The sequence below is a fragment of the Erinaceus europaeus genome, chromosome 12 (assembly GCF_950295315.1).
Source record: "Erinaceus europaeus chromosome 12, mEriEur2.1, whole genome shotgun sequence".
Taxonomy (NCBI): Eukaryota; Metazoa; Chordata; class Mammalia; order Eulipotyphla; family Erinaceidae; genus Erinaceus; species Erinaceus europaeus.
This window is the reverse complement of record NC_080173.1, coordinates 86,528,206-86,549,484: the sequence shown is the minus strand read 5'-3', so window position 1 is coordinate 86,549,484 and position 21,279 is coordinate 86,528,206. Positions and strand designations below refer to the sequence as shown.

Here is a 21,279-nt window from a genome sequence, read left to right as displayed (position 1 = left end):
GAGAAAAATAGACACCTGCAGACCTGCTTCAACGCTTGTGAAGTGACTCCCCCGAAGGTGGGGATCCGGGGGCTTGGACAAGGATCCTTACCAGTCCTTGCGCTTTGCGCCATGTGCACTTAAACTCACCGCGCTACCGCCCGACCCCCACCACTTTATATCTTATTCTTAACATTTCTGGCTACCTTCTGCATTCAGCAACCCCCTCATTAAACTAAGCAAAATTGACTGGAGAGTCGGTGGGAAAAGCAAAATCAAGGGAGGTTCAGGCCTGAGGTCCTCAGACAACCAGGGACTCGGTGATGATAAATGGCAGCCAAAATAGGGACCCCCAGATCTCCACCTTCAGTTGCCTTTGTTCCCTCCTGTCCAGAGTAAAGGGAAGAGAAAGAAACCCAGAGGAGAAAGGGAATTTGAGCATGGCGGTGCCCGGAGCCCAAAGCGAAGGTGGCAGCAGGCTTCCGTGAGCAGCTGCCACTCCAAGCGGCACCGGGCGCCACGCAGAGGCACATCTGGGAAGAGCGTCCCGCGCTGGGGCACCAGGGCCTCGCGGGGGCCGGCACTGAGACCCCGCAGCTTCACCACAAGCACCGCCCTGCTCTCGCGAGAGTTTTCAGGGAGCCCGGGCTCGGCCTCCATGTTTGGGGTTGCCCAGGCAACTAATTGGGCGGCGCCTGCGCGAGCGGGAAGAAAGCAAACGTGTGATGTTTGCTTGCGGTTTAATCGGAGCGATTTCAGGGGTGGCGGTCTCTAAACTAACAGCCTCGGAGCTCACGGCTTCTGATCCAGGCTGTACGTCCGCCCCTTGGGGGCCATGAGCCAGATTTCCAGGCTCGTGCCCTCTCGCTTCCTGACGCTACTGGCACATCTGGTGGTCGTCATCACCTTATTCTGGTCCCGGGTAAGACCCCAGGCCACCCTCCTCCCTCCCTCCAGCCGCTACCCCAAGGCCGTAAGAGGCGGCTCCTTCCTCTACCCTCCCCCGCCGTCCCCTCTGTCCGCAGCCTGCCGTCTTTCACCTCTCTGCTCCCGGCTCTGCTCCCCAGGACAGCAACATCCAGGCCTGCCTGCCGCTCACGTTCACCCCAGAGGAGTATGCAAAGCAGGACACTCAGTGAGCAGTCGGGGCGGGGGACTGATTCAGGAGAGGGGGGATTGGGTGGTCCCGGAGACGGTGCAGTGGATAAAGCACTGGACTCTCAAGCATGAGGTCCCCAGTTCACTTGCGGGCAGCACATGCACCAGAGTGATGTCTGGTTCTTTCTCTCCTTCTGTCTTTCTCATATAATACATACATGAAGTTAAAAAAAAAAAAAAAAAAAAAACCAAAACGGAAATGGGATTGGAGAGGTTTTTTTTAAAAAAAAAATTTGTTGCATTATATTTATTTATTTATTGGATAGAGACAGCCAGAAATTGAGAGGGAAGGGAGTGATAGAGACACCTGCAGCACTGCTTCACCACTTGCAAAGCTTTCCCCCTACAGGTGGGAACTGGGGGCTCGAACCTGGGTCCCTGAGCACTGTAACATGTGCCCTCAACCAGGTGTGCCACCACCCAGCCCCGGAGGGGGTTTATAAATTCAGAAGGTCTGAGCCAACCCCTTCCTCTCTGTAGGTTGGTGGCAGCACTCTCTGTCACCCTGGGACTCTTCGCTGTGGAGCTGACTGGTTTCTTCTCCGGAGTGTCCATGTTCAACAGCACCCAGAGCCTCATCTGTATCCTTTTGCCTGTGCGCCTATTTCACACAGGTTAAACATTCTTGACAATAATAGTGCCCTTTCAGGCTGACAGAATCATAGCTGTTGAGAGGTATTCTTACACAATGCAGAAAATTCCACTTTACCTTTTTAAAGAGGCTGTTATGTATCAGGCACTGGAGATCTCAATATGGGAACAAGTGCAGCTTTCTATCTTGAGGAAGACTCAGGCATCTGCAATTCTCTGTAATAAAGACTGCAAAGGGGAACTCAGAAGTGACAGGGAAAATGAAAAAGATGAACTTGGGAAGACGTTTGGCCCTTTAGTTGGAGACCAGGAGGGTCAGGACTTAGGAGGGTAAGTCCAGATACAGAGTAAGGCTAGCCTGGGGTTACAGCTGTGCAAGCTCAGCTGTGGCCTCTATTTACATGGCTATCCCAAAATGAGCAGAAGACAGGGCCATCTATCTCTTTGGTCTTTGCAGGATGGTGAGGGAACAAAAGGTAAACCTGAAAGCAGATGCCCGTGACCCACCTACCTTTGCTGGCCCATTCCTACATACCTATCCAAAGACTTTCCTTAATTTGGATACCTTCCTCAGCCATTGCTGCTCATTGTAGTGCGTCAGTGGCCATTTCCTTTTTCATATTTGAGCGCTGGGAGTGCACTGCATACTGGTACATTTTTGTGTTCTGCAGGTAAGGTAGTGCCCATTGTCTAGGGGTGGGGAAGGAAGGTTTACTCCAAAGCTCAATGTTTATACGCCCAGCCCTTGACTCCATGGAGGAGATGCCAAATCCAGAAAACATAAAGAAGTCTTATGAAATGTCCAGATACTGCCCCTCACCCCACTTTGGGCTGTGGTCTCTGATTTGGGGAGCTGGGTAATTCTGTTGGAAGGGACTCTGAGCCTACCACCTACCTTTTGCAGTGCCCTCCCTGCTGTGACTGAAATAGCGTTATTCATCAGCGTCTTTGGGCTGAAAAAGAAACCTTTCTGATCACCTCATGAGGAGAACAAAAGGATGAAGGCTTGAAGAACAAAGAGCCACTCACCATTCTTGGAAGAAGGAAGGCAGAGAAGTCAGCCTTCCTCCTAAAAAAAGCATCTGCTGGAGGATATTAGTGTTAGGATAAACTCTCTCGAGCCTGGGGCCATCCACTTCTATTTAGTATTTTGTAATTTTGTAGTAAAACCTACCAGGAGAATTAGAGTAGTCCAAATACAGGATAAACAGAGAAGGTTGGTTTCCAGACTGTAAGATTATAGGTACTTTTATTTTTACCAGAGCCACCTCACAGCTCTGCTTTATTGTGGCTCTGGAGATTGAATTTGGGATGTTTGGTGCCTCAGGCCTGAAAGACTTTTTTTTTTTTTTTTTTTCCTCCTCCAGGGTTATTGCTGGGCTGGGTGCCTGCACCATGAATCCACCGCTCCTGGAGGCCATTTTTTTTCCCCCTTTTGTTGCCCTTGTTGTAGCTTCGTTGTGGTTATTATTATTGTCCTTGTTGACGCAATTCGTTGTTGGATAGGACAGAGAGAAATGGAGAGAGGAGGGGAAGACAGAGAGGGGGAGAGAAAGACAGACACCTGCAGACCTGCTTCACCGCCTGTGAAGCGACTCCCCTGCAGGTGGGGAGCCGGGGGCTCGAACCGGGATCCTTACGCTGGTCCCTGCGCTTTGCGCCACATGCGCTTAACCCACTGCACCACCGCCCGACCCCCCTGAAAGACTTTTTTACAAGAATTTATTAGTTGGGGCCAGGTGATGATGGCATACTTGGTTAAGCACACACATTACAGTGTGCAAAGACTTGAGTTCAAGCCCCTGGTCCCCACCTGCAGGGGAAAGTTTCATGAGTAGTGAAGCAGGGCTGAATGTGTCTCTCTGTCTATCTCTTTTTTAATTTAACTAAAGCACTGTTCAGCTCTGGTTTATGGTGGTGTGGAGGATTGAACCTGAGACTTTGGAGCCTCAGGCATGAGAGTCTGTTTCCATAACCATTATGCTGTTTACCCTCTGCCCTGTCTCTCTATCTCCTTCTCCCCTCTCAATTTCTCTCTGTCTCTGTCCAATAATAAATAAATAAAGATAATAGAGGGCTGAGCGGTGGTGCACCTGACTAAGCGCACATATTACAGAGCACAAGGACCTGTGCAAGCATCCTGGTTCCAGCTCTGAGTTGCTTCATAAACGGTGAAGCAGGTCTGCAGGTGTCTGTCTTCTCTCTTCCTATCTTTCTCTCCCTTCTCAAATTCTCTCTGTCCTATTAAAAAAAAATAAAGAAAATGGCTACAGGAGCACTGGATTCATAGGGCAGACATGGAGCCCCAGTGATAACCCTGAAGGCCAAAATGAAAAAGAAAAAAAAAAAGAAAACTGGTGCAAGGATCCCGGTTCGAGCCCCCGGCTCCCCACCTGCAGGGGAGTCCCTTCACAAGTGGTGAAGCAGGTCTGCAGGTGTCTATCTTTCTCTCCCCCTCTGTCTTCCCCATCTCCCCCCATTTCTCCCTGTTCTATCCAACAACGACAACAGCAATAATAACTACAACAGTAAAACAACAAGGGCAACAAAAGGGAATAAATAAATATTATAAAAAAGTAAAACCCTAAAAAAAAAGATTTATTTATGAGAAAGAGAGAGAAAAACCAAACTCGGGCCCTCATAGTTGAGAATCCAATGCTGTATCCACTGTGCCACCTCCCGGACCACCTGAGAGATTTTTTTTTTTAATATTTTATTTGTTTATTAATGAGAAAGATAGGAAAGAGAAAAAACCAGACATCACTTTGGCACATGTGCTGCCGAGATCGAACTCAGAACCTCATGCTTGAGAGTCCCAAGCTTTATCACTGCGCCACCTCCTGGACCACCTGAGAGATTTTTTAATAGCAATTATGCTAGTGCCCAGTCCTATAGGAATTACTTTTTTTAAAAAAGAAAAGAATTGTAGTTTGGGAAGTGGCACAGTGAATAAAGTGCTGGATTTTCAATCATGAGGCCCTAACTTCAACAGTGTATGGTCCAGGAGATGGCATAGTGGATAAAGCATTGGAATCTTAAGCATGCGGTCCTGAGTTCAATCCCTGGTAGCACATGTACCCGAGTGATGTCTGGTTCTTTCTCTCTCCTCCTTTCTCACTAATAAATAAATAAAATCTTTAAAAAGTGGAGGGTAGATAGCATAATGGTTATGCAAACAGACTTTCATGCCTGAGACTCCAAAGTTCCAGGTTCAGTCCCCCACACCACCATAAGCCAGAGCTGAATAGTGCTCTGGTTAAAAAATTAAAAAAAAAAAAAATCTTTAAAAAAATAATCTACAGCAGTGTATGTACTGAGATCTCTATGAGAAAGGAGAGCCCAGAGCTCCTTCCCATCACACTAGATCCCTGCAGTAATAGAACCTAGGTCCTAACTGATGCCATCAATGCCCTGGAACAGCTGAGCAAAACCTTTTTTTGGGCTTCTATATTGGTTACTACGGTAGTGACTGACGGAAGTGAGTGGGTGGGGATATGTAAATAAGGCGTAGGTCGGAGGCTTTCCAAGCTGTGAGTGATGCATTATGGGAGCAGTTAGTTTATCTTTTCGCCCCAGATGTAGGAAATATACTTTTGAAATGCTTCAAATAAATGCAAATGCAGAAATAGATAACTTAAGTAGCTAATTTTGTTTTGTTTAACGCAGCATATAGTCACCGTAACTGTAAGTGGAATCTTTTCCAGTGAGTATGGAAATTCTCAGTGTTTTCGATTATCGTCAGTAAGGTTAATCCTTACCTGTTCCTCCTCTGGAGGGCAGATACGAACATGATGATTGGAGTACACATGATTCGTGATTAACGACTCTGTGTAGTCAGGGCTTGCAACACCCTGATTGCTCCTATCTGATTCTTATTGACGATCACACTTTAAGGTTATATACTAACAGTTCTTACAGTTTCTCGTTTTTTTCCCAAGTTTATAAAATCTGTAATTTATTTAAATATCTTTTTATTTTGTTTGCGGGAGGGCCGGAACGTTTCTCTGGCTTGTAGATGTTAGAGGTTAAATTCTGGATCTCATGCTTAAAAGTCACTTTACCACTTTCTAGTCCCCTAATTTGTTGCATTGTTTCATTCCTTCTTTTTTTTTTGTTCCCTTCCGGAGCTGCTCAGCGCTCTGGCTTAATAGAATGGAAAGCAAATGTACTTGGGACCTCGGGCATGAGTCTCTTTGCATAACCATTATGCTATCTCCTCCGCCCCAGCCCCAAGTTTTATTTTTAAGATTTTATTATTAGTGAGAAATGGGGAGAGAGAAAGAGCCAGACATCACTCTGGTACATGGGCTGTAGGGGATTGAACTCAGGACTTCATGCTTGAGAAGCCAATGCTTTATTCATTGTGCCACCTCCCGGACCACTTTTTTTTTTTTTTTTTTTTACCAGAGTACTGCTCAGCTCTGGCTTATGGTGGTGCAGGGAATTGAACCAGGGACTTTGGAGCCTCAGGCATGAGAGTCTACTTGTATAGCCATTATGCTCTCTACCCCTGCCCCCCAATTTGTTCTTTTAAAAAATATTTAGGGGACCGGTGGTAGCTCAAAGCCCAATGACTGGTTTAAAGATCCTGGTTCAACCCCCGGCTCCCCACCTGCAAGGGGGTCACTTCACAGGCGGTGAAGCAGGTCTGCAGGTGTTTCTTTCTCTACCCCTCTCTGTCTTCCCTTCCTCTCCCAATTTCTCTCCTATCCAACAACAATGACAGCAATAACAACAATAATAACAAAAACAACAATAAACAACAAGGGGAAAAAATGGCCTCCAGGAGCAGTGGCTTCTTAGTGTGGGCACTGAGTCCCGGCAATAACCCTGGAGGCAAAAAAAAAAAAAAAGTAATGACACTCCACAAAAATCACTATACTCACTGACTGAAGTTCACACTTTCAGACTTGATACAGATTCCTGAATTTGAAAGCAAAAAAAAAAAAAAAAAAAAAAAATTTTTAATGGTCCTGGAGGTGGCGCAGTGGATAAAGCATTGGACTCTCAAGCATGAGATCCTGAGTTCAATCCCCTGCAGCAGTTCTTTCTCATGAATGAATAAAATCTCTAAAAAATACTTGGGGCCCAAAGGTAGTACACCAGGTTCAGCGCACATGGTTTGAAAGCATAAGGACCCACCCTAAGTGTCCCAGTTCCATCCCTCAGCTCCCCACTGGGGGGGGGGGGAAGGGGGGTGTCACTTGAAGCAGTGAAGCAGGTCTGCAGGAGTCTTTCTCTTCCTCTGTCATCCCCTCTCAATTTCTCTTATCCAGTAACAACAAAATGGGGGGGGGAGGTAGCCTCCAGGAGCAGTGGATTCGTAAGTAGTACAGGCACCGAGCACCAGCAATAACCCTAGAAGAGGAAACAAATACATATATATCAAATATGTGAAAGAGAGAACCAGAGCCTTGACCCAGGCACATATCATGTTGGGGATCAAATTGGGACCTCATACTTTCAAGTTCAAAGTTCTAATTACTGCACACTGTCTAAGTCACTCTCAAATTGTGAAAGCTGGCCTCTGATTTCAGAAACATGGGGTAGTTGCTAAACACAGCTATTATAAAAAATTAAATTATTGGGGGATAAGAGTGTTATGTAGTGTGGAAGCGCTCGCGCCCCATGAGGAGCTGGCCAGTCTTGCAATGATGTGATTCCTCGCGCCCACCTTTGCTGCAGTTTTTATGAGATGTTCGTGAAATGACAGGGTGCGATCGAGAGTAACGCCAATATAGACTGGCTGGGCTTCATGCCGGATTCTCGTATCGCCAAGCTGCGCATTAAGCTCACGCGAGGCCGAGGCATGGTGTAGATGGAAAACAGATGATACCGTTTTTGCAGTGCTAGGGATTAGTCGCCATTTTTTACAGTAATCAGATATCAGAGACATGTCTTTCGTGAGTGTTTCCTCGAGGATGTCGAACTTTGATGCCTCCATGAGGATAATTATCCTCCATGAGGATCATTTCTGGAACCATCCGTTCCACCCCGGTTCCATGGCTGCCAGTTCTTAGCAACATCGCCCCGCCAGATATTCGTGGGGATGCGGCATCATCTAAGTTCATTTCCCACGTCTACGCTCGACCGGACCTGCCAATATACGCGGATATCTTCGCCCACCCTGTCCAACGCTTGACGTCTCGTCACCCAATCTGGTCCCCTACGCCTACACTGAACTTCTCTGTTCCAGTCTCTTGGAAACAGAGCTGGCAGTCAGCTGAGGTCAAGAACAAACACCTCATCACAGACCCTTGCAAGCGTCAACCCGGCTTTGACCTAGCACGTTATGATCGGGCTCTCCTCAATCGCTATCGAACAGGCCATGGCCGGTGCGCCGCTATGTTCCATCGCTGGGGAGCCAGAGACGAGACGACCCGAACTGCCCCTGCGGCTCCAGACAGACTATGACCCACATAATCAACGACTGCCACCTCTCCAGATTCAAAGGAGGTCTCGAAACTTTACATCAGGCTCAACCTGATGCTGTTGACTGGCTACTGAAGAAGGGCAAACACTAGAAGAAGAAGTGTTATGTAGAGTGGTCTGGGAGGTGGTGCAATGGGTAAAGCATTGGACTGTCAAGCATAAAGTCCTGAGTTCGGTCCCCAGCAGCACATGTATCAGAGTGATGTCTGGTTCTTTCTCTCTCCTCCTGTCTTTCTCATAAATAAATAAAATACATTTTTTAAAAAGTGTTATGTAGAGTGATCCAGGAGGTGGCACAGTGGCTAAGGCACTAGACTCTCAAGCATGAGGTCCTGAGTTCAATCCCTGGCAGCACATGTACCAGAGTGATGTCTGGTTCTTTCTCTCTCTCCCCTTTCTCTTTCTCATAAATAAATAAATAAAATCTTTAAAAAAAAAAGGTTATGTAGAAAACTGAAAAATCTTACACATGTACCAACTACTGTATTTTACCTTTTCACTTTTTTAAAATTTTATTTATAAAAAGGAAACATTCAGGGAAGTCGGGTGGTAGTGAAGTGGCTTAAGTGTATGTGGCACAAAGTGCAAGGACCGGCTTAAGGATCCCGGTTCCCCACCTGCAGGGGAGTCACTTCACAAGTGGCAACAAAAGGGAAAATAAAAATAAATTTAAAAAAATTTTTTAAAAAGGAAACATTGAGAAAACCATAGGATAAGAGGGGTACAATTCCCACTACCAGAACTTCGTATCCCATCCGCTCCCCTGATAGCTAGCTTTCCTATTTTTTTTTAATATTTGTTTTCCCTTTTGTTGCCCTTGTTGTTTTTCATTGTTGTTGTAGTTATTGTTGTTGTTATTGATGTCGTTGTTGTTAGTTGTTAGATAGGACAGAGAGAAATGGAGAGAGGAGGGGGAGAGAAAGAGATCTGCTTCACCGCCTGTGAAGGGACTCTCCTGCAGGTGGGGATCCCAGGGCTGGAACCGGGATCCTTTCACCAGTCCACACGCTTTGCGCCATGTGTGCTTAACCTGCTGCGCTGCTGCCCGACTCAAAGCTTTCCTATTCTTTAACCCTCTGGGAGTATGGACCCAAGGTCATTGTGGGGTGCAGAAGGTGGAAGGTCTGGCTCCTGTAACTGCTTCCACTGAACATGGGCGTTGACAAGTCAATCCATACTCCCAGCCTGCCTCTCTCTTTCCCTAGTGGAGCAGGGTTCTGGGGAAGCGGAGCTCCAGGACACATTGGTGGGGTTGTCTGTCCAGGGAAGTCTGCTCGGCATCATGCTAGCATCTGGAACCTGGTGGCTGAAAAGAGAGTTAACATACAAAACCAAACAAATTGTTGACCATATATTTTACTTTTAACCGTAAACCATTAATCCCCCCAATAGAGAAAAAAAAGTTTAATTATGTTATAAATACACAATTATCATTGTTTTGCCATCGTTGGGCTTTTACTGCTCTGGGACAACCTTTTCAGGTAGAAAAGCACAGAGCTAGGGTGGGGGAGATAGCACAATGCTTATGCAAAAATAATCTAATGCCTGAGGCACCAGAAGTGCCAGGTGCTGTAAGCCAGAGCTGAGCAGAGCTTAGGTTTAAAAAAATTATATGTGTGTGTGGGTGTGGGTGTGTGTGTGTGTGTATAAAGAGAGAAAGGGGAGGCTGGGAGATGGTACACCTGGCTGAGTGCACAGGTTACAACACACAAGGACCCAGGTGTGAGCGCCCAGTCCCCACGTGCTGGAGGAAAACTTCATGAGTGGTGAAGCAGGGCTACAGGCGTCTCTCTGTCTCCCTCTCTTATCTCTCCCTTCCCTCTTGATTTCTGGCTGTCTCTATCCAATAAATAAATATAATTTAAAAATTAAAAAAGAGAGAGAATGAGAGAGAGAGAAGGGCAGGAACGGATGGAGACTGAGTCATTCACACCACTGTACCAGTGCTTCCTTCAGGGTGGTAGAAACTGGGCCATACGCAAGCTCGCTATTCAGGTGGACTGTCATGGCATCCCTATTATTACTATATTTTATTAGTGATTTAATATTGATTTATAGAATTATTTTGATAACAGGGATATAATTCCACACCATTCCCACCACCAGAGTCTAGCATCCCCATTCCCTCCACTGGAAACTGCAGTAGTTCTCCCAAGGTCACAGATGTGGGTTGACTATATTTTCTATAACTATATTTATACATATTTGCCCATTTTTTTTCTTTTCTTTCTTTTTTTATATTTATTTGAGACACACCGCCAAAAATTGAGAGGAGGATGGGGAGAGAGAGACACCTGCAGAGCTGCTTCACCACTCGCCAAGCTTTCCCCTGCAGGTGGGGACTGGGGGCTCAGACCTGGGTGCTTGTGCCCTGTAGCGTGTGTGCTCAACCAGCTGCGCCCGCTTTCTTTCTTTCTTTTTTAAAGAGTCTCTGGTAAGAGCTATTCTTCTTCTTATTATTATTATTATTTATTTTTAAAAGCCCCCTAAGCACAATATTTTTTTTCATTTATTCCCTTTTGTTGCCCTTGTTGTTTTATTGTTGTAGTTATTATTGTTGCTGTTATTGATGTCATCACTGTTGTATATGACAGAGAGACATGGAAAGGGGGAAAGACAGACATGGGGAGAGAAAGATAGACACCTGCAGTCCTGCTTCACTGTCTGTGAAGCGACTCCCCTGCAGGTGGGCAGCCAGGGGCTCGAACCGTGATCCTTAGGCTGATCCTTGAGCTTTTAGCACCACCTGTGCTTAACCACTGCACTACTGCCCGACTCCCCTTATTATTATTATTATCTTTATTTTATTTATTGGATAGAGATAACCAAAAGTTGAGAGGGAAGGGGGTGATAGAGAGGGACAGAGGGCAGGGGTAGATAGCATAATGGTTATGCAAACAGACTGTTATGCCTGTGGCTACCAAATCCTAGGTTCAGTCTCCCAAACCACCATAACCAGAGCTGATCAGTGCTCTGGTATTAAAGAGAGGAAGAGAGAGAGAGAGAGAGATCTGCAACACTGCTTTACCATTCATAAAGTATTCCCCTTGCAGTTGGGGGTTGGGGGCTCAACCAGGTGTACCACCACTAAACCCCTTTGCCCATTTTTTTTTGCATCCAGGGTTACTGCTGGGGCTCAGTGCCTGCACCATGAATCCACTGCTCCTGGAGGCCATTTTTCCCCCTTTTGTTACCCTTGTTGCTGTAGCATTGTTGTGGTTATTATTGTTGTTGTCGATGTTGCTTGCAGTTGGATAGGACAGAGAGAAACTAAGAGAGGAGGGGAAGACAGAGAGGGGGAGAGAAAGATAGATGCCTGCAGACCTGCTTCACCACCCGTGAAGTGACATCCCTGCAGGTGGGGAGCCGGGGGCTCGAACCAGGATCCTACCGCAGGTCCTTGCACTTCTTTACCTATTTTTTTTTATATGTTTTTGCCTTCTCTTCCTTTCTAAGTCATGCCTTCCTTTCTCTCTCCCTCTTTTTCTCTCCTCTCTCTGGGTCCTGGAGTTCAGAGCCCTCTAGTAATTTTCCCCTAACATTTACCCCCCTCTGGAAGTATGGACCAAAAAAAAAAAAAGGCTCCAGGAGCAGTGACTTCATAATGCAGGCACTGAGCCCCAGCAATAACCCTGGAGGCAAAAAAAAAAATTAATTAATTAAAAAAATAAAAAGAAGGGAGCTGAGCAGCAGGGGTGGAGCCATACAGGTCTCTCTCGATGCCCGATTCTAGTGTCAAGGTGAGAGAAGACCCAGGGACTTGTATTATGGGCAATCCATTTGTTGAACAGTAAAGCAGGGTTTATAAGGGGTCGCTGGAGGAAGTGACATGTGTATACCATATATAGTAGGGAGGAAGGGATCACAGGAGGAAGTGACATGTGTATACCATATATGGTGAGGAGGAAAAGGGTCTGGGGAAGGGTCAGGATTTTTCCAGTAATTGTTGAGCAAGAGGTTTAAGTGGTTAAAGGAATGAGAAAGCAAGGTTTGATAACCAGCAGCCAGAGTGGGATCCTGAGGGCAGAGAGAAGATCAGATATGATCAAAGGAATGGAATGGGTGGGGAAGTAGGGAGGGGAACTTCCAGGCAAAACAATGATTATGTAGACAATAAGGGAGTGGGCTATTGTGAGGCAGGGAGGCTGATAGACGGGGAAGACCCTGGAGGCCCTGTCCTTCCTTGCTTGACTGATTTCTTGCTTGACCCTGGAGGCCCTCATTTCTCAATGGGGGGGTCCCCGCCAAGCTCTACCATATCCTCACAATTCCCTATGTCGCCCCCTTTCTTTTTATTTAACAGCTAGATTTAAATGGATCAATATCTGTGTAAGGTTCCATCTCTGACAGAGGGATAGCAGTGTAGGGGCAGACAGAAACCTTTTGAACAGTGACTTTAACAATGTCATTTAGGTGTTTCTTAAGAAACTGTATAGGGCAGGGGGCAATGAGCAGGAGGGTTACAATAGCCAGAAAAGGACCTAGAAGGGGCAGGAGCCAAGAAAGTATGGGGGAGGTAAACCAAGAATTAGAACTGAGAGATGGATAAGGGTTTTTGAGATCAAGGCTGAGTTTGTGCAATGTTTTAACATCTTGTTCTACCAGTCCTGATTCATTTATGAAAAAACAGCATTCTTCTTGGATGGCCAAGCATATGCCATCTTGCTCTGCCAACAGAAGTTCTAAAGCATGTCTGTTCTGGAGGGCCACCTTCACCAAGGAGGTGATTTGTCTTTGGAGAGATCAGCTGTGAAGTCCATGGACTGTTGAAGTCGGTTCTCGAGGAGTCCAGCAGTGTAGAGGGAGTGTCTGAGGGCCCCACCAGCTAGTCCGATAGAAGCAGTCAGTCCAGTGCCAATGACCAGGGGAAGAAACAGCTTGTTCCACAGCTCAACCTATAAGAGGAAGGTGAATTCTACTGGCTGTCATCCCACCCCAGGACTGGATGAGCTGTGTTTCACTTACATGAGGTAGCTAGAATAGTCACATTAATAAAAACAGAAAGTAGTGGCCCAGGTGATGATACTTACAAGTATGAGGTTCTGATTTTGATCTCTGGCATTGCATATGTTAGAGTGGTACTCTAGTTCTCTCACCCTCTCTTTCTCATTAAAAATAAATAAATAGAGGTCAGGTGGTGGCACACCTGGTTAAGCACACACATTAGTTTACAAGGACATGGGTTCAAGCCCCTGGTCCCCACCTGCAGGGGAAAAGCTTCATGAGTTGTGAAGCAGAGCTGCAGGTGTTGCTTGCTCTTTCTTTTTTTTTTTTTTTTTTGAGTTTTACTTACAGAATTTTAATTTTATTAAGGTATTTTTTAAAATATATTTTTTATTTAAGAAAGGATAAATTAACAAAACCATAGGGTAGGAGGGGTACAACTCCACACAATTCCCACCGCCCAATCTCCATATCCCACCCCCTCCCCAGTAGCTTTCCCATTCTCTATCCCTCTGGGAGCATGGACCCAGGGTCGTTGAGGGTTGCAGAAGGTAGAAGGTCTGGCTTCTGTAATTGCTTCCCCGCTGAACATGGGCGTTGACTGGTCGGTCCATACTCCCAGTCTGCCTCTCTCTTTCCCTAGTAGGGTGGGTCTCTGGGAAAGCAGAGCTCCAGGACACATTGGTGGGGTCTTCAGTCCAGGGAAGCCTGGCTGGCATCCTGATGACATCTGGAACCTGGTGACTGAAAAGAGAGTTAACATATGAAGCCAAACAAATTGTTGAGCAGTCGCTTTTTTCTTTCTTTCTTTCTTTCTTTCTTTCTTTCTTTCTTTCTTTCTTCCTTCCTTCCTTCCTTCCTTCCTTCCTTCCTTCCTTCCTTTATTTCTCTTTCTTTCTTTTTTCTTCTTTCCTTTTTGCCTCTAGGGTTATCACTGGGGTTTGGTGCTGGCATTAAGAATCCACTGCTCCTGGAGGTTCCCCCCCCCCCATTTTTATTTGTTAAGGCAGAGAGAAATTGAGAGAGAAGGGGAAAATTGAGAGGGAGAAAGAAAGATAGACTCCTGGTGGTCCAGGAAGTGGTGCAGAGGATAAAGCACTGGATTCTCAAGCATGAGGTCTTGAGTTCAATCCCTGGCAGCACATGTAGCAAAGTGATGTCTGGTTCTTTCTCTCTCTCTCACCTTCTATTTTCATGAACAAATAAAATTTTTTTAAAAGATTTTATTTATTTATTTATTAATGAGAAAGATAGGAGGAAGGAGAAAGAACCAGACATCACTCTGGCACATATGCTGCTGGGGATTGAACTCAGGACCTCTTGCTTGATAGTCCAAAGCCTTATCACTGCGCCACCTCCCAGACCACATAAATAAAATCTAAAAAATAAAAAGGGGAGTCAGGTGGTAGTGCAGTGGGTTAAGTGCAGGTGGTGCCAAGCACAAGGACTGGCGTAAGGATCCCGGTCGAGTCCTCGGCTCCCCACTTGCAGGGGAGTCACTTCACAGGAGGTAAAACAGGTCTGCAGATGTCTATCTTTTTCTCCCCCTCTCTGTCTTCCCCTCTTCTCTCCATTTCTCTGTCCTATCCAACAACGACATCAATGACAACAACAACTACAACAATAAAAAACAACAAGGGCAACAAAAGGGAAAATAAATATAAAAAAATTTTTTTAAAGTTATTTAGGTTTACTTTAAAAAAAAGAAAGACAACTCCAGGTCTGCTTCAATACTTGTGAAGTGACCTTCCCGCAGATGGAGAACCAGAGTCTCAGGATCCTTGCAAGGGTCCTTGAGCTTCATACTATGTGTGCCTAACCCGGTGCGCCACCTCCTGGCCCCCTCAGTTTCCCTTTCTTTTTTTTAATTTATTTTTATTTATTTATTTCCTTTTTTGTATCCCTTGTTTTATTGTTGTAGTTATTATTGTTATTGATGTCATTGTTGTTGGATAGGACAGAGAGAAATAGAGAGGAGGGGAAGACAGAGGGGGAGAGAAAGATAGACACATGCAGACCTGCTTCACCACCTGTGATGGGACTCCCTTTCAGGTGGGGAGCTGGTAGCTCGAACCAGGATCCTTCCGCCAGTCCTTGCGCTTTGCGCCACCTGCGCTTAACCTGCTGTGCTACTGCCTGACTCCCTCACTTTCCCTTTTTTTCTCTCTCTTTTTTTTTATTGGGGAATTAATGTTTTTACATTCAACAGTAAGTACACTAGTTTGTACATGCATAACATTCCCCAGTTGCCCATATAACAATACAACCCCCACTGGGTCCTCTGACTCCTTCTTGGACCCGTATTCTCCCCACCTACCCACCCCTCACTTTCCCTTTCTATCTCTCCCTCCATTCTCAGTTTCTCTCTGGCTCTATTCAATAATTAATTAATTAACAAAGGTTCATATAGAAAAGAGAAAGATATTTACAGCACTGCTTCCTTGCTTGTGAATCTTCCCCACTGCAGATGGGGACCAGGGGCTTGAACCCAGGTCCCTGCACACAGTAACATGTATACTCAACCAGATGTGCCACTGGCTGGCCTCTTGGCAATTATCTTGATCATTACATCTATCAAGGGTCATCAGGGACTGGGTGCTGGCATACATGGTAGAGCATGTGTTACTAGGCACAAAGAGCCAGAGACAAACCCCAGGTCTTCATATAAGGGGGCAAGCTTCAGAAGTGGTGAAGCACGGCTTCAGGCATCTCTCTCTCCCTCTCTATCTCCTCCTTTCCTCTCAATTTCTCTTTGTCTCTATCCAAAATCAATTTTAAAAAAATTGAAAGGATCATGAGATGATGATTCTCTCTCTCCTAACTTTATTGAAGTATAATCGACAAACATGCTGTGTTTCAATTATCTCTTTTCTTGTGTATTATAACTTTTTTTTTTTTTTTTGCCTCCAGGGTCATCGCTGGGGCTCACTACCTGCACCACAAATCCACTGCTCCTGGAGGCCATTTTTTCCCTTTTGTTACCCTTGTTGTTTATCGGTGTTGTTGTTACTATTATTGTTGTCATTGTTGTTGGATAGGATAGAGAGAAATTGAGATGGGAAGGGAAGACAGAGAGGGGGAGAGAAAGATAGACGCCTACAGACCTGCTTCACCGCTTATAAGTGAGAAGCTGGGGGCTTGAACCGGGATCCTTATGGTGGTCCTTGCGCTTTGAGCTACGTGCGCTTAACCCGCTGCCTTACCGCCTGGACCCCACAACTCTTTTTTAAAAAAATATTTACTGATTCGAGCCGGACCACAGACCCAGTCAGTCCCTGCCCACCCCACGCCCCCACCTCCATCACGCAAAAAAAAAAAAAAAGCCGAAAATTAAAAAAAAAAATTATTTCCTTTTGTTGCCCTTGTTTTATTGTTGTAGTTGTTATTGCTATTGTTACTGATGTCGTCGTTGTTGGATAGGACAAAGAGAAATGGAGAGAGGAGGGGAAGAGAAAGATAAGACACCTGCAGACCTGTCACGTGCGCTTAACCCACTGCGCTACCGCCGGACTCCCATTTATAACTCTTGATCCCAGCCTGGTACTTGCCATTGTTAAATGAAGGAACCCTCTAAGCCAGTGAAATAGCTCACTTGAATGATGCACTGCTTTGCCATGTGCACGACCCAGGTTCAAGCCAGACCTCCACTGCATTGAAGGACACTTTGGTACTGTAGGCTCTGTCACTTTTAAAAAATATATATTTATTTATTCTCTTTTGTTGCCCTTGCTGTATTGTAGTTATTACTGTTGTTGTTGATGATGTCATTGTTACTAGATAGGACAGAGAGAAATGGAAAGAGGAGGGGAAGACAGAGAGGGGGAGAGAAAGATAGACACCAACACACCTGCTTCACTACCTGCGAAGTGACTCCCCTGCAGGTGGGGAGCCGGGGGCTCGAACTGGGATTCTTACGCTGATCCTTGTGCTTTGCACCACAGGTGCTTAACCCACTGCACTACCGCCCGACTACCATCCCCCCCCCCCCGCTTTTTTAAAAAAATATATTTTATTTATTAGAAAGATAGTTGGAGGGAGTCCGCAGAGGGTTAAGCACCTGTGGCGCAAAGCACAAGGACCGCCTTAAGGATCCCGGTTTGAGTCCCCGGCTCCCCACCTTCAGTGGCCTCGCTTCACAGGCGGTGAAGCAGGTCTGTAGGTGTCTCTCTATCTCTCCCCCTCTCTGTATTCCCCTCCTCTCTCCATTTCTCTCTATCCTATCCAATAACAAGGACTGATGTTATTATGATCAATAACAGCTACAACAGTAAAACAACAAGGGCAACAAAAGGGAATAAATAAATAAATATTTTTTAAAAATAGGAGAAGAGCGAGAAAGAAGCAGACATCACTCTGGTAAATGTGTTGCCAAGGACTGAACTCAGGACCTCATGCTTAAGAGTCCAATACCTTATCTAATATGCCACTTCCCAGACCACGGCTCTATCACTCTCATTCTCTGTCTCACCGCCTTCTCTGTCTCTATCTAAAAATAAATAATTAAATAAGTAAATAAAATAATTTGAAAAGAAACTCTTATTTAAGATAGGAGGAAAATAAGATCCAAGGAGCAATTTGCTACAGGGCAACATACAACTGGGAGAACTGGGACTAGAACTCAGGTCTCTTCAATTTAACAATATTTCATTTTATTTTACTTTATTTTATTTACCTATTTTGTATAAAGACAGAGAGAAATTGAGAGGGGAGGGGAGAAAGAGAGGGAAAGAGACAAGCGGGGTGGTGGTGCACCTGGTTTTACGCCCATGTTACAATGTTCAAGGACCTAAGTTCTAGCCCCCCGTCCCCACCTACAGGTGTGCGCTTCAACCAGGCGTGCCACCACCTGGCCCCACACTTGCATTTTAAAAGTATCTGTGTATATGTTTGTGTCTGCACCAATCATTTTGGAGGATTTATTTGAGATAGCAACCATGGTGGTGCAGTGGATAAGGCTTTGGACTCTCACGCATGAGGTCATGAGTTCAATTCCTGGCACCACATGTACCAGAGTGATGTCTGGTTCCTTCTCTCTCTCCTATCATTTCTCATGAATAAATACAATCTTAAAAGACACACAGAGAGAGCAGCCATGTCTGGCAGTATTGTAATTAAAAAATAAAAGACTTCGGGTGAGGGTTGGTATGGGTTTAAGACAAATTGTAGATTTATTACATCGAGCGGTATCGAATAATGGTATCACTTAGGGACAGCAAAATAGGCAATGGGACTAATAAGACTAGGCTGGGCCCATGAGTCCAGGAGTTAGTTACTAGACTTTGGCTACACACGTTCAGTCTCCCAGGATAGTTAACAAGATGGGTCCTGGGGAGGGGAGCAGACTCCAAGAGAATGCAAGAAAAGACATGGACTTCTGCCTGGCTGGAGCTTAAAAGTTCATCAGCCTCAGCTATATGCTAATTACATCCTAAAATTCGATTTGTGTGCTGTGTCACAACAGGTAGGACTCCTAGGCAGATCAGAACACAAGTTCAGTGTACCTTCTTCTGTACCTTTGGAAATTTCATTTTCTTATTTATTACCTAGTTTAATATCTAACACTAAGCCTTATTTTGTTTATGGATGACAATGAAAGAACCAGAACATCACTCTGAGTTTAATTATATAATATGTTATATTTTATTATATATATAGTTTATTTTAAATTTTAAATTTTTAAAAAATATTTATTTATTTATTTACTCCCTTTTGTTGCCTTTGTTGTTTTATTGTTGTAGTTATTATTGTTGTTGTTATTGATGTTGCCATTGTTGGATAGGACAGAGAGAAATGGAGAGAGGAGGGGAAGACAGAGGGGGAGAGAAAGACAGACACCTGCAGACCTGCTTCACAGCTTGTGAAGTGACTCCCCTGCAGGTGGGGATAAATTTTAAATTTTTTAATCTTTATTTATTTGTTGGATAGAGACAGTCAGAAATTGAAGGGGGGGGAAGTCGGGCGGTAGTGCAGCAGGTTAAGCGCACATGGCACAAAGCGCCAAGGACTGCCATAAAGATCCTGGTTCAAGCACCTGCCTCCCCACCTGCAGGGGAGTCATTTCACAAGTGGTGAGGCAGGTCTGCAGGTGTCTATCTTTCTCTCCTCCTGTCTTCCTATATTCCCCTCCTCTCTCCATTTCTCTCTGTCCTATCTAACAACAAAGACATCAGTAACAACAACAATAGAGGAGGGTAGATAGCATAATGGTTATGCAAACAGACTCTCATGCCTGAGGCTCCAAAGTCCCAGGCTCCATCCCCCCTCACCACCATAAGCCAGAGCTGAACAGTGCTCTGGTAAAACAACAACAACAACAACAATAATAACTACAATAACAATGAAAAACAACAAGAGCAACAAAAGGGAAAATAAATAAATGTACAACAAATTGAGAGGGAAGGGGGTAATAGAGAGGGAGAGAGACACCTGCAGCACTGCTTCACCACTTGTGAAGCTTTCCCTCTACAGGTGGGGTCTGGGGGCTCGAACCTGGGTGCTTGCGCACTGTAACATGTGCGCTCAACCAGGTGCACCACCACCTGGACCCTATTTTAAATATTTTATATATTAATGAGAAAGATAGGAGGAGAGAAAGAACCAGATATCACTCCGGTACATGTTCTACTCAGAACTGAACTCGGGACCTCATGCTTGAGAGTCCTATACTTTGTCCACTGCACTACCTCCCAGATTACTAATTTATTTATTTATTTAAAAAAAATTTTTTTACATTTATTTTATTTATTTATTCCCTTTTGTTGCCCTTGTTGTTTTATTGTTGTAGTTATTATTGTTGTTGTTGTTGTTGGATAAGACAGAGAGAAATGGAGAGAGGAGGGGAAGACAGAGAGGAGGAGAGAAAGATAGACACCTGCAGACCTGCTTCACCGCCTGTGAAGCGACTCCCCTGCAGGTGGGGAGCCGGGGTACGAACCGGGATCCTTATGCCCGTCCTTGTGCTTTGCGCCACCTGCGCGCTTAACCCGCTGCGCTACAGCCCGACTCCCCTAATTTATTTATTTTTACCAGAACACAGCTCAGCTCTGTCTTATGATGGAACAGAGAACTGAACTTGGAACTTTGGAGCCTCAGGGATGAAAGCTTTTTTCTTAAAAAAAAATTTTTTTTTAATCTTTATTTATTGGATAGAGACAGCCTGAAATCGAGAGGGAAGGGGGCAAAAGAGAAGGTGAGAGACACTGACACCTGCAACCTTGCTTCACCACGAAGCTTTCCCCATGAAGGTGGGGACCAGGGGCTTGAACCCAGGTCCTTGCACATTGCAACACATGTGAGAAAACTTTTTTCTTTTCCTCCCCCTCCTCCTTCTTTTCTTCTCCTTTTTAAATAATCATTATGCCACCTCCCTCACCTTCACCCTTACCTTCAATTAAAAAAAAAGTTTTTTTATATATTTATTTTCCCCTTTTTGTCGGCCTTGTTTTTCGTTGTTGTTGTTGTCATTGTTAGATAAGACAGAGAGAAATGGAGAGAGGAGGGAAGACAGAGAGGGGGAGAGAAAGATAGACACCTGCAGACCTGCTTCACTGCAGGTGGAGAGCCGGGGGGCTCGAACCGGGATCCTTAAGCCAGTCCTTGCGCTTTGTGCCACCTGCACTTAACTCTCTGCACTACCGCCCAACTCCCTCACTATTTAGTGAAATAAGCAAAATAAATCTGTGGTCAGAAATGGCACTATGGCTAGAGCTTTGGAAATAGAAGCATGAGGTCCTGGGTCCAATCCCTAGCATAGCATGTGCCAGAATGATTCTCTGCTTTTTCCCCCAGAGTACTGCTCAGCTCTGATTTATGGTGGGGGTAGGGTGGGATTGAGCCTGGGACATTGGAGCCTCAGGTATGAGAGTCTTTATGCATAACCATTATGTTATCTACCCTGACATTCTTTTTTTATTTATTTACTTATTTATTTATTTTCCCTTTTTTGCCCTTGTTTTAGTTATTGTTGTTGTTGTCATCGTTGTTGGATAGGACAGAGAGAAATGGAGAGAGGAGGGAAAGACAGAGAGGGGAAGAGAAAGATAGAAACCTGCAGACCTGTTTCACTTCTGTCCTATCCAACAATGATGGTATCAATAACAACAACAATAGGGGAGTCGGGCGGCCTAAGGATCCCAGTTCGAGCCCCGGCTTCCCACCTGCAGGGGAGTCACTTCA

The 21,279-nt window shown here is 45.2% G+C and overlaps 1 protein-coding gene and 1 non-coding gene across 6 annotated transcripts; both read left to right on the top strand.

Moving 5' to 3' along the window:
• The first annotated feature begins 639 nt into the window (after positions 1 to 639).
• On the top strand, positions 640 to 5,603 carry TMEM107 (transmembrane protein 107). 5 transcript variants are annotated; one of them, XM_016187588.2, is made up of 5 exons: positions 646 to 901; positions 1,005 to 1,114; positions 1,618 to 1,718; positions 2,303 to 2,399; positions 2,633 to 5,603. In XM_016187588.2, the coding sequence occupies exons 1-5, from the start codon at positions 815 to 817 to the stop codon at positions 2,700 to 2,702; spliced, it is 465 nt and encodes a 154-aa protein (XP_016043074.1). In that variant the 5' UTR covers positions 646 to 814; the 3' UTR covers positions 2,703 to 5,603. The 5 variants fall into 5 exon arrangements, with proteins under 5 accessions (XP_060060358.1, XP_060060359.1, XP_060060360.1 ...); XM_007522423.3 differs by having other exon boundaries at positions 647 to 901; positions 1,047 to 1,114; XM_060204375.1 differs by lacking the exons at positions 2,303 to 2,399; positions 2,633 to 5,603 and adding an exon at positions 2,471 to 2,626 and having other exon boundaries at positions 640 to 901.
• On the top strand, positions 5,464 to 5,598 carry LOC132542283 (U8 small nucleolar RNA). The gene has a single exon (XR_009553380.1). It is a non-coding gene; the product is annotated as a U8 small nucleolar RNA (small nucleolar RNA).
• Positions 5,604 to 21,279: the final 15,676 nt, after the last annotated feature.